The sequence below is a fragment of the Tiliqua scincoides genome, chromosome 5 (assembly GCF_035046505.1).
Source record: "Tiliqua scincoides isolate rTilSci1 chromosome 5, rTilSci1.hap2, whole genome shotgun sequence".
NCBI lineage: Eukaryota > Metazoa > Chordata > Lepidosauria > Squamata > Scincidae > Tiliqua > Tiliqua scincoides.
This window is the reverse complement of record NC_089825.1, coordinates 69,634,527-69,646,577: the sequence shown is the minus strand read 5'-3', so window position 1 is coordinate 69,646,577 and position 12,051 is coordinate 69,634,527. Positions and strand designations below refer to the sequence as shown.

Below are 12,051 nucleotides of genomic sequence, written 5' to 3'. Positions count from 1 at the left end.
CCTCACCCCTCACTAGCTATGCCACTGCTTACTGGTTCCTTTTTTGTCCATATCCCTATTCCAATATTCAGGTGAAAGTAATAAAAGGCGGGACATGCTTCGTTTCAGTATGTACTGAGGTCTAGTACCTACTGTACCAGGGTCAGCCTGTCTGCTGTAGTGGGGTTGAAGTGCTGGAAGGGGACCGAAATACCTGAAAACCTAGGGGTCCAGCCACGGATTAATATGGCCCTGATGCAGACATCATGCCAAACCATGGCTAGTGCTAACCATTGTTTAGAATCCAGCCCTTGATTTGAGCTTCAATGTACAATAGGCAAACCAGGGTTTAAGAACAGCTTGTCTGCCTTCCTGTTTTATCTCTATGGTGCAGCAGCTTCTTAAGATGAAGCAATGACTGTAACTGTGGTTTGTCAACTCCAACATTATGCAAAACCACAGTGAAACTTCATTAACCGTGATTGGTGTGATGTTTGAATTGAGCCAACAACTTTTACCTGGGTCATATTTCACTCTGGTAAAGATTATTAATTTCTAACTGTTATGATCAATTTGATGTTAACTAAAGGCAATCAACATTATTTAGCGATCATAATGAAAAAGGCAGCTAGTTCCAAATTGTAACTTACTCTTCGAAAACATATCCAGTCATTGTGATTGTAAGGAAATGTTCCATCAAACTCTGCTGTCAGTTGAGTACTGTCAATGAACCTATGCAAGGCTTTCAGTGATGTGAGAACTTCACACTGCCAAAGAAAGTTAGAAGCCATTTATCATTTCTTTATTCTTAACAAAATTTGCAGCACATCAAACTACTGCACCTGTACTAGAAAGTGAATCCTAAAAATCTTGCATGGTGTTAGACAAGCACCTTTAACAGAATCTATTAAAAAAGCCAGTTGACTCCAAGGCAACATCTTGTGGTTCTTAATCAAACTTCTACTTTATACTGTGATCCTCAAAATATTGCTATCAATTATTACTGAAAAGAGAGCATTCACCAAATGAAAAGCTCAGTGTGTAAAATATTTAACAACATCCCCAAAATAAATTCACTTTTCCAAGGAATGGGGAAAGGACAAAAAAGATCGGCCCCTTTTATAACAAACAGCTGTACTGTTGGTCTGCATCTTGCACTTTGATAGCTTAGTGCAACTTCTCTTTTACCAGATCTGCAAACCAAGAACAAAAAACCAGCAGCTAGTGCAGGTGATTCAGCCTGCCATTCTACTTACTAAATACATGCCCTAAAGGGGGTCCTGATATCAGAGAAAGAAATGGCTTTGGTCTCAGTTACAGCCTAGGGCTCATATTTTTTAAAGAGAAAGTACACTTTTTCCACAGGTCAGGGGTTTTCAAGGCAATTTTGAGTACAGACCCCTTCCCCCCCCATATCTATAGGAATAGGTTCCTGCTGCTACCACAGATACCTGAAACCATGGATAGTAGTGAACCGTACAAGAAGCAGTTCAGAAATTCCCACCACCACGCAAATGACATCTTATTGCAGCCCTCCTTTCACCAATTCCTGTGTCTTGTTGCCTCTGTGCTGCTGTAAACACTAACAAGAAGCAGGTTGGAGGGCTGAAAACAATGTGATGTTTAGTGTTGAATTATTTTCAGCTGCCCAACTCACTTCCTGTTAGCTCTTCCTGCTTCCTGTTAGCGTTCGTACACAGTGACAGAGACAGGAGGACTGCAATCAGACAAAGATAAGGCAGTTGCATGATAGGGGGATTTGTGAACTGTGGATAAGTGAAGCTGCAGATATGGGGGGAATGCCTGTATAGGCAATTTTAGCGATGGCTTCCTGATGACTGTTGGCACCAGCAGGAAATTTCTAGCCTACCTGCTGGCAAACCTAGGCCTTGCGCTGTTGCAAAGCACTTTCTGGTATTTTTGCAACAGGATGTGTCTGCGGAATGCATGTTCCACTGATGTAAGACCTCTTTAAGATCCAGCCGATAATGAAATTACAACCTGTGCCTTGAGGATTAGAATTGTAAATGATTCCTGATAAGGATTCCACACACTGATTGACTGTCATCTCTTCTCTTGCTCCCAAGAGCTCAACAGCTTGAAAGACCAGCAGCAGGGCAATGCCACTGCCTCAACTCTAAAGGGACATTGGCTCTTAAAGCAAAAAGAAAAAAAAGGAGACAGTACGTATAGCCCTACATGGCAGGAGTCAGTCCTGACTCAGTCTCTCTCTTGATTTCTGGTTCTAGCCACTGGTGCTGCTTGGCCCGTTACATATGCTGTCTGGCTTCAGAGTTAAGCACAGGTTGCTACTTGTGTGCTCACTCTGAGATAATTACTATGAAAAGCAAATAAAAATAAAATTCAGTGTATTTTTCTTTACCTGAAATGCAACCTCTTTGTCGGGTCTAAAAGTAGATTCTTTATCAGTTAGTATCAACACACTGTGAATGGAATGAGGAATGGTACTCTGAAACACAAAAAAGTCATTAAACTCTCTATGTAAGACTCAAGACTAAGTAAATCTTCACGCAGATTTATTGCATGAGCATAATCACTTCATTTTAAAAAAAGACAAGCAAAAAATGCAAAGAGAGTTTTATTCTAAAAATAAACCAGAATCTTATAAAATAAAATACAGCAGCAATCACTAGTGAGGATTCAGCATGGGAAGGCAGTCAATAGATCAATCCAGTGCATTTCTATTCCAGTACTAAATCCCACTCGCCTCAATATAAGTGTGTTTAGGATTAAAGAGCAATGTGAATGAATCATATGAAGAGAGTGGTAGCCTGGGTACAATGGATTTATTATCAGAATCATCTAGAATAATCTTCCTTTCAAAGGGTACACAGGTCTACCAGGTGTCCTGAGGATACTTGGGGGGGGGGGCAAAGGGAGAACCCTGAGCATTTGGGGACAAAGTCTTGGAGGAAGGGGCTGGGTAATGGTGGGTGCAGAGCCTAGTAGCATATGGCAGGGGATAGAGCCTGGCTATATTTGGTGTCTCAAAGAGGAGCCAGATGGGAAAAAACTACCAGTAAAAAACACTCCAGCTAAGCAGAAAATAGCCTGTACCCCACCTTTGGGTCACTCACTCTGCGATCTCTTCATTTGGAGACCACAAGAAGGAGGCTAAAATTACAGGCCAAATGTTGAAATCTGACAAGCCTTCTTTTGTATGTTTACCAAAGAAGGTGGTCTTTCTAACCATGAAAAAAAACAGCAAGCCTATAGTCAACCTTGTCTATCAAATCCTAACCTCCAGTTGTCTGTGTAAGTCCACAATGGGAATGATCAAGCCAAAGTTAAACACTCAAAAATCCCAACTTCAATAGTAAAAATTTAGTACTGCAGCTCAAGCACATACTTAATCACACTTAATTCCACCTCATTCAGTAAGACCTACTTCTGAGCAAATGTGCATTGCATCAGGCAGTACAATCCACTTCTTTTAATGATTTCTTTTAATATAATTCTTACAATTTTGCATGATCTTGTTGCCATCCTTCAGTCTCGGAAGACTATGGTGTCACGCTCTGAATGGTGGTTCTGGAACAGAGTGTCCTCTCCAGTGCGTGAAGCCTGGGTAAAGTAGGTATGGAGGATAGGCTGTTACCCATGCAGCAAATCCCCCCTCTCCACGTCACTGAAATGGTCCAATGGAAAGGCAGAGGCCAATACGGTTGGTTCCAGCAGCGTCGCAGGAGTTGCCAGAATGTGACTGTGTTCAGCCATGAACTGCCTCAGGGACTCCGGCTCCGGATTTTGCCTCGAGGTTGACTCCTGAAGCCTTTTCCATAACTGGATGTAGCCACAAGGCAGTGGAGGTTTGGGATCAGAGTTTTCCTTCTCTCAGATGAGCTGCCTTCCCAGGCTGACGATTCCCATCTACCCAGTGGCTGTTTAGTCGCCTTTTATGACAAGTACAGCCAAACTGAGAGCCTATTCTTATCCCCAGCCCCCAGGGGATTTTGCATGATATAATGATACAAAGGCTGCAATTTTCCTGTACCACAGGCCTACTGAAATTGTGGTGCAATTTTACTGCACCACAGTAAAACTTCAAAGTACTCAACTATGGCTGGATCATGTCTAATGTTTCAACACAAAGACAACACTGAGTGTCATTTTAACCTCTCTAGGCAATGCTGCTTTTTTTTTTTTTTTTTTACAGAATGTTCAACACTTCCTTCCTCAACTGATTCTCTCCACCCTTCCCCACAAATTCACTGGAATTTGCAGTCTCAAAATGTACTTCCATAAATAAAATTATAAAATGTGTTTTCAAAGTGCATTTTTCTTCACTGTTGTGCTTTGGTTAACTCCCTACCTCAGAAGACAATGTACAGAACAAACTTTTTTTAAAGCAATGCCTCTTACTCATTTTGCAAAGATGTTTTTGATGCACTGTGAATTAAACTGAAAAATCTCTTTATAAGGGAGGCTGATATAAGGAAGAACCAGATTCTCACAAAGAAAGGCATTATAATAATAGAATTATCCTATTTCTCACTTCCACTACTTTCAGCTGAGGCCAAAACTTTGGTAAAACACTGGGCCAATGCAAACTGACTTGCTTCCAGAATTTAATTCAGCATCTTGTGAGGACTTGTTTTTCTACCAGGCATGCCTGTCATATAACGTGTACAGAAAATAGGAAAGTCAGCTTAGGAAAATAATTACATTTTCTCAACAATAATTTGCTCTCCCATCTTTGTCATGATTTGGCTATCACCAGTAGTGTACCTAGGGAAAATGGCGCAAATGGCAAGCACTGAAATTGCACCCCTGTCCAAACAAAGTAGAAGAGATCATGGGGTGGGAAGCCACCCCTATCCATCCCACCAAGTGAATTTATTCGGCAAGTTACACAGAGAAAGGGAGATGGGGAAGAAGCCAGTCCTGTTCCATCAAGTGAATTTGTACAAAAATCCACAGATACTAAGCCCCTCTAAAAAAATACAGTGATGCCTCGCAAGACGAATGCCTCGCGCAACGAAAAACTCGCAAGACGAAAGTGTTTTGTGATTTTTTTTGGTGACTCGCAAGACGAATTTTTCTATGGCCGTACTTCGCAAGATGAATTTTTTTGCTTTTGGGGTTGTTTTAAATCGCGCTTCGCAAGACGAAAATTTCGCAATACGAAACGACTCGCGGAACGAATTAATTTCGTCTTGCGAGGCACCACTGTAAATGAAAAATAGTGTTTGTTTACCTCTTTTTGAGGTTCCCTGAAACTGGTGCAAGAATGCACCACTGGAAGAGCATTGGTAAGTCCATGCCCATAAAGTAGTATTTGTATTAATTGGACACCCTAAAAGTGAAGTATCACACCAGGCTTAAACACAAAAGCAAAAACACTCAGTCAAAACTTTAATTTTCATGTCTTTAAGGAAATGTGGACCATGGACCACTGGGAAGCAACCTTACAAATCTAACTGGCTCAAGTACACTATAAGTCAATGACTGAATGCATTTCGAATGGTTAAAACCAAACATTTCTGAATTGCTTTTCCAGACACCTCAACAACAGCTGCGTATTGATCTGACCTCCTCCTGTTTCTGCATCCCCCATAATCAGTATCTGTATCAGTTTTTTAAGGAGGGGAGCTAGAGACCTCCAAAGTAAAGAGTGTGAGGAGGAAATTGAGGTACAAGATTTCTCCTGGAGCAGACAGGAGGGAGGGTAGCAGTTGGGGCGAGATGGATGTCCCTGCCTATTCATGAATGGGGTGGGTGGGAAGAGATGATTACAGAGCTTGGCTGAGGTGCCTTTCCAGGTACCTTTACTCATCTACAAATGAGCTTCCTCCTAAGGTCCTGATTACATACAGAACTCTGAAAGAAGCCTATTTATTAAGGTGCTATGGCCCACAGCATTTTATGGCAAATATGCTGTCATTATTTTGGCAAAAAATTAAATGTCCCTGTCCTATTGCTGTACAGTTTTGACACAAGCAGAGTAGTGAGCGCATTCCACTGCCCTTAAAGAAAGATGGTGTCCAGGTAAGCTTTCCCCCAAACTTATCTGGACAGTAGAAGTGGTCTGGAGCAGTGATTCCCAAACTGTGGGTCAGGATCCACCAGTGGGTCACAAACTAATTTTTGGTGGGTTATGAAAAGTTTCTGAAATTTTTTTTTTTAATTTGCAAGCACCCTTGTCCAGTTTGCAGAAGAAAATTGCAGCGGGGGCAATCCAGATGGGGAGACCACTCTCATGGCTGGAAGTAATCTTCTTACCCCCAAATTAAAATGTCACATTTCCCCATTTTGTCTAGAAAATGGAGTACAATAGATCACATGTGAACCCAGTTTCAGCCTTTTATCTGGCCTGGAAGTTCCTAACTGCACATCTTCCTCTCCAGTTCATCCTTCTGAGTATCCTGGAATGATCATAAATGTTTGGGGGGATAGTCCTTGAACTCCAGTTCTAGGGAGTCCTAGGGAGACTCTAGTAATATGACTACACAAATATACTACATGTAAGTTCTCTAGCAGACTTGGGAGCACAGGACCCTGATTATAGTTAATTAATAATTTATTATTACTATTAATAAATAATATTTTTTGCTGTCCCACTGCTAAAAACTAGGATCTAACTTTTATTAAGCTTCACTTTATTCCAGTGAGTAAGGGCCCAATCCTAGCCTACTTTCCAGCACAGATGCAGCTGAAATCCATGCCCAAGGGAAGGGATCAAATGTTCCCTCACCTTGAGGAGGTCTTGGTGAATGTTCCTCCACTGCAGGATCCAGTGCATGCCCCACTGGCACAGCTTCATCAGTGCTGGAAAACTGGATAAGATTGGGCCCTAAATTAGGTCAGGATTATCATAAGAACATAAGGCTCATCTAGTCCAGCTTCCTGTATCTCACAGTGGCCCACCAGATGCCTCAGGGAGCACACAAGACACCTGCTTGTAACCTGTGATTGACTTTTCCTCTGAAAATTTGTCCAGTTGCCTTTTAAAGGCATTATGGCCAGGTGTCATCACCATCTCCTTTGGCAAGGCGTTCCACACAGACTAATTACACACTGGGTAAAGAAATATCGTCTGAAAGAAGCTGCTGAGAATGTCCTAGCTTCAAGGAAAGAAATATTGTTCCTGGACAGATGAACACACCCCAGTGCCTAAATATCTGTCCAATCTCCATATTTTAGCTGTGATTGTAACTACCTGCACTCACCTGTAATGCTGCCAAGGATTTGAAAAGGGCAGGTATGTTCTGACTTTTGCGAACATCCACTAAAATAAGCAGTCCCAAAGCACAGACATCCTTTCTAAAATAAAAAAGTAGATGTTCTTTACTCTGTACTTACTAAATATATAAAGAGCAGTAAAATAAAAATGAAACATAAGGCCCTAACAGATACAGAGGAACATGAAGGAGCATTTAGAAACTACACTCAGAAACATGGCTACAAAAGTGAAACTTGACAGAAAACAATGACTAGAAAATCAGAATCTTCCTTTTATGAAGCTGAAACTCATGAGCAAGACCAGACTGGCCATGTTGGGCTCTGTTCACCTGGTTTCAGCACAGATCCTCCTTAAACAGTTACCTACTATGGCCTGTTTCCTTCATGCTTGTAAGGACTGAGAGGATCCACAGGAAGGTGTTTCTATGTAACATGATTATTCACTGCCAGAGTGCTATGTGCTGAGGTTCCTATCTTGACAGAGAGAGGAGTTCAAAAGTACAGGGTTCCTTCATAATAAGGACCCTCCAGACAATGTGATGTAAGAAAACTGCTAATAATGCAATCACATACAAAATGATGCCAATTTGACCATATGCAAAGGAGAGCAAGGCTCCTGGTGTTTGAATAGTGGCCAGCTGCACCTACTGAAATTCTTTCTCCTTCCTCCCAATTTAAGTTACAAGAGCCTTATCTGGTCACTGTGAAATGCTATGCTTCTTTCTCCAGTTGATGAACTATTAGTCTTAACACTCTTTGAAAAATAGTTCTTTATGAATTTATTCTGTATTCATAACATCTGGAGATTTTGTTAAGGTTTCAAACCCCAGTCAATTCAACTTAAAAATTACTTTTTAGATAACAACTTCATCCAACCTGTCCTGGGACATTTGAGGGCAAAGCCATCTTGCTAACAAAATGCACAGGCACATGACTTTTAGGATATTGATCAGTGGGTCCCAAACTTTTTCAACAGGTAGCTCCACCTATCAGGCCATTGGCTGCAGCTCCCCATTAGGGCTACAATCCTCTACATTGTAGAGGGCTGCAATTTTTCACAAGGTTTCTGCAGCTCCTCTGGCTGGTTTCCATGGCTCGCTGAGGTTCAGTTTGGGAACTACTGATCATGATGATAAATAGAGTCTTACAATAGTCACATTACTAGTATGAATGTAACACTAAAAATGTTACGTGGCTGCTTCTTCATACCTGGGAATATTGTAGAAATATATCAAAAGTTGAGTGAGCTCATTAACTCTGGAATGTTCAGTTAACCAGGTACTGTTTTTCATACAGACCTGCACCACTGCTCTTCCACCACGATCCCGGTTTCCTAACCAGAAATTAAAATGAAAGAATGAATTTAAAACAATCTTCTGTAATAATGCCCCTGGCAGGCCTATCTGCTTGCCTCTCCCTCCTCCCAAACCACTTCGCCAGAATAAGCAGAAGTATGTTTTGAAAGCTGAGAAAGAGTGGAATGCAACAGACTGTGTATTAGGGGAACCTACAATATTTTACTTAGGAGAAAGCTCCCTCCCTAAAGTCTACTCTTGCCCTGGGAAATATGTAAGAGAGTAAAACACTGCTTTCTAGTGCTTATGGAAGATATCAGTAATGTCTCTGTGACATAAGCAGCCATTGCACATATCCTCACCATCAACTCAATCTAAAGAGAGGGACAAAGAAGTCTGAGCTGTGAGTGTAGATTGTTGTAAATGTAGTACATGCATAGTTTTTTCCTCCTTGTCCATGGACAGGTATATGTACCTGCCTAGCAACCATGGCTGACTTCTCAATAACATGATCACAGAGATGGGCTATAGCTCACTGGCAAGGGCAGTGAGACAAATGGGCAGAAAAGAAATGGGCAGGGGCCTGTGGAAATGAGACAGTGGACAGATTGGAAAGAGAGAGGGGGGAGAGCCAGCTTGAAAGACTTCATGACCAGCTATGCCACATTTGGCAGGTATTTTGCTAGTAAAAAATATATTTCACTAAGAATGTACAAAAATATCTTCACTTGCCCCTTAACATCTACCACTATTTCACAGGTGTTCTATCCACGAAACTGCTTCTACTATTTCTCTGTGCTCATCAGTTCAGATTTACACTGGAGCACCCAAAACTACTTAGGCCTAAATCCTACCCAACTTTCTAGCACTGACATAGCTGTGCCAGTGGGGCATATACTGCATCCTGCAGTTGGATGGCAGTCATGGAGGCCTCTGCAAGGTAAAGGAATATTGTTCCTTTACCTCAGAGCTGCATTGCCCTTCCCTCAGTGCTGGAAAGTTGGTTAGGATTGCGCCCTTATTCTTATTGAATAAACTGCAGGGCAGCAGTTTATTACTTTGTGTTCCTGAGAACAGACACTGCATAGAATATACTTTTTTCCCCTTCCCAACTCACCTACCTGAATAACAGAGTATGCAACTGTACTTCACTTTTGAGATTAAATCAATACCTCCCCTAGTCTACATCCACTCCAGGCCCCAGCATGTTCTCACACCCATTTCTTTGCTCTTCAAATGACTGTGGGGCCAGCAAGGTTATAAAAGGTTATAAATAATATAATATATCAACATGCGATTTCTTTTCCCCATACTTTCCTGTTAACTCTGTAATGCTGAGTTGGGAGTGTCAGAAGCTCCCATGGAGACATGCCATAAGAGATCTCTATACAGCTTGCATATACATATATTTAAACGCAACATTATCTATGTACTACATACCACACAGAGTTATTACTCCAGACTGCAGCAGTTCTTGATTAACTTCATGCAATTGGTTTGGTAACAAGAAGTCAGGGTCCCCAGTGTTTGTAGACTGCAGTTGATTCTCAGGATGAAGCAGCAGAGGTGGCGCATTTACATTAGATTTGCAATCCTGGAAACTGGTTCTGGAGTCTTTTGATGGGTCTGGAGAGGATACCAGTCAAATAAAAGAGGACAGCTTAGCTCTCTCTCTCTGGTTACTTAGTTTACCTTGGGATAATGTGTTTATGTTCTCAGAAAGCATTAAATATAAAACAACAATTAGAGGATGGATTAGGTAAGAGAAACATCTTCATGGGAAAGCTTCCAACAAAAGGAAGCCTAAAAACACATTTTTAATACACTTCAGTAGCTCCTGTTTCTTCTAATTCCCAGGGTTCTGCGGGGAGAAGGAATGATTATTAAACCAGTTTAGGCCTGTTGTGCAGATAAGTTCTACGAATAACAACCCTAGAGACCTGCTGACTATCAAATACTTAATAGTTAAGCTGATTTAAGGTGAACTGATTTAAGATGGATGTTCCACTCCTGAAAGATGATTTTTCAACAGACATTGTATTGAGATTCAAGTGCAATTACAGTGTTATAAAGGACCCAACTAATGCTAAAAAATAAAATTTTTCATATTGGCTTTTTATCAGAACATGCATTCAACTCAGCTTACTATCCAGTTTCAACATTACATTCAACTTACCATCCATTTTCACCTGAATTCTGACTGGAAAAAAAACAAACAGAAGGAGTTGATGTACACCATATCATAACCCTTCTTTAGACAATGAACACACCCCAATGCTGGAAGAATGCTATGCCAACAACAAAGCTGGTTTAGGTAGGAGTAGTCCATAAGGAACAATGGGGAAGGGAAAAATAGCAGAAAGTTGCACCTCCTGCTGCACCTTGCCCCACCCTTTTTCATACAACACAGCATAAAAGTATATTTGACAGCCAATCACATAACAAACTCTATTATTATTATTATTATTATTATTATTATTATTATTATTATTATTATTGAGATTTTCGCACAGTCAGGTAAGTTTTGTTTGTTTTATCCGGACATCAAGTTCATCCCAAGGACCTCGGATGCCTGGTTTTTGTCCTATTTTGCTGTTATAAAAATTGTCACAAGATGTGAACTGTTCCCAGTAAAGCTGCTTTATGTAATTGGTGGATGGGTAATTTCTGTGGCCCCAATGCTGTTCAGGTGCTCTTCAAGGTGTTTTGGAATAGCACCAAGGGGGTCAATCACTGGGATCACCTTGGTCTTCCTCTGCCAGAGCCTTTCAATTTCTACTTGTAAATCTTTGTATTTTGTTATTTTTTCCAGTTCCTTTTCTTCCATTCTGCTATCCCCTGGTATTGCTATATTGATTATTTTGATTTGTTTTTCTTTCTTCTCGACTACAGTTATATCTGGTATATTGTGTGATAGATGTTTGTCAGCAGTCGGAAATCCCATAATATTTTGGCATCATTTTCAATTTTTTCAATTTTGTGGTTCCACCAGTATTATTATTATTAGTCACTTCAGGAAGTACAGTAACAGCCCAATCTTACCTAATTCCCCATAAACCTGGGAAAGGGGATAGGATATTATAGAATCATAGAGTTGAAAGGGATCAACAAAATCATCTATTCATTTGCATCTTTTTAGATTGTGAGCCCTTTTGGGACAGGGAGCCATTTAGTTATTTGATTTTTTAGTTATGTGAACTTTTAGTTGAAAAGCGGTATATAAATACTGTTAATAAAATAATAATAATAATAATAATAATAATAATAATAGTCCAACCCCCTGCCTGTAGCAGGAAATCCTCCTAGAGCAGGGGTGTCAAACTCGTTTCATACAGAGGGCCGAAGTTAGCATTCAGGGCTCTGGCTGAGGGCCGGAAGTGATGTCATTAAGCAGAAAGTGACATCATCAAGCAGGTAATGGCCAGAAATCAGAGCCTGTCCTCATAGAGAAACTCATTAGCTGTAAATTACAGAAGAGGAAGTATGCAAATCTTGATCATATTTCAAGATTTGGGAAAGCCCAATTTGCATGTGGGCTGCCATTTCAGCTGTAACACCTCAGCAGCTGAGAGCC

At 40.8% G+C, this 12,051-nt stretch overlaps 1 protein-coding gene across 1 annotated transcript in view; it reads right to left on the bottom strand.

Moving 5' to 3' along the window:
* Nucleotides 1-12,051, bottom strand: part of PLEKHG4B (pleckstrin homology and RhoGEF domain containing G4B) — a 100,614-nt gene that overhangs the window by 41,265 nt on the left and 47,298 nt on the right. Inside the window, exons 4-8 of the mRNA XM_066627988.1 lie at nucleotides 9,918-10,103; nucleotides 8,392-8,515; nucleotides 7,170-7,263; nucleotides 2,363-2,449; nucleotides 630-746 (exon numbers count right to left, since the gene is read on the bottom strand). Coding sequence (XP_066484085.1) covers nucleotides 630-746; nucleotides 2,363-2,449; nucleotides 7,170-7,263; nucleotides 8,392-8,515; nucleotides 9,918-10,103 — 608 coding nt within the window. The remainder of the gene's footprint in view (nucleotides 1-629; nucleotides 747-2,362; nucleotides 2,450-7,169; nucleotides 7,264-8,391; nucleotides 8,516-9,917; nucleotides 10,104-12,051) is intronic.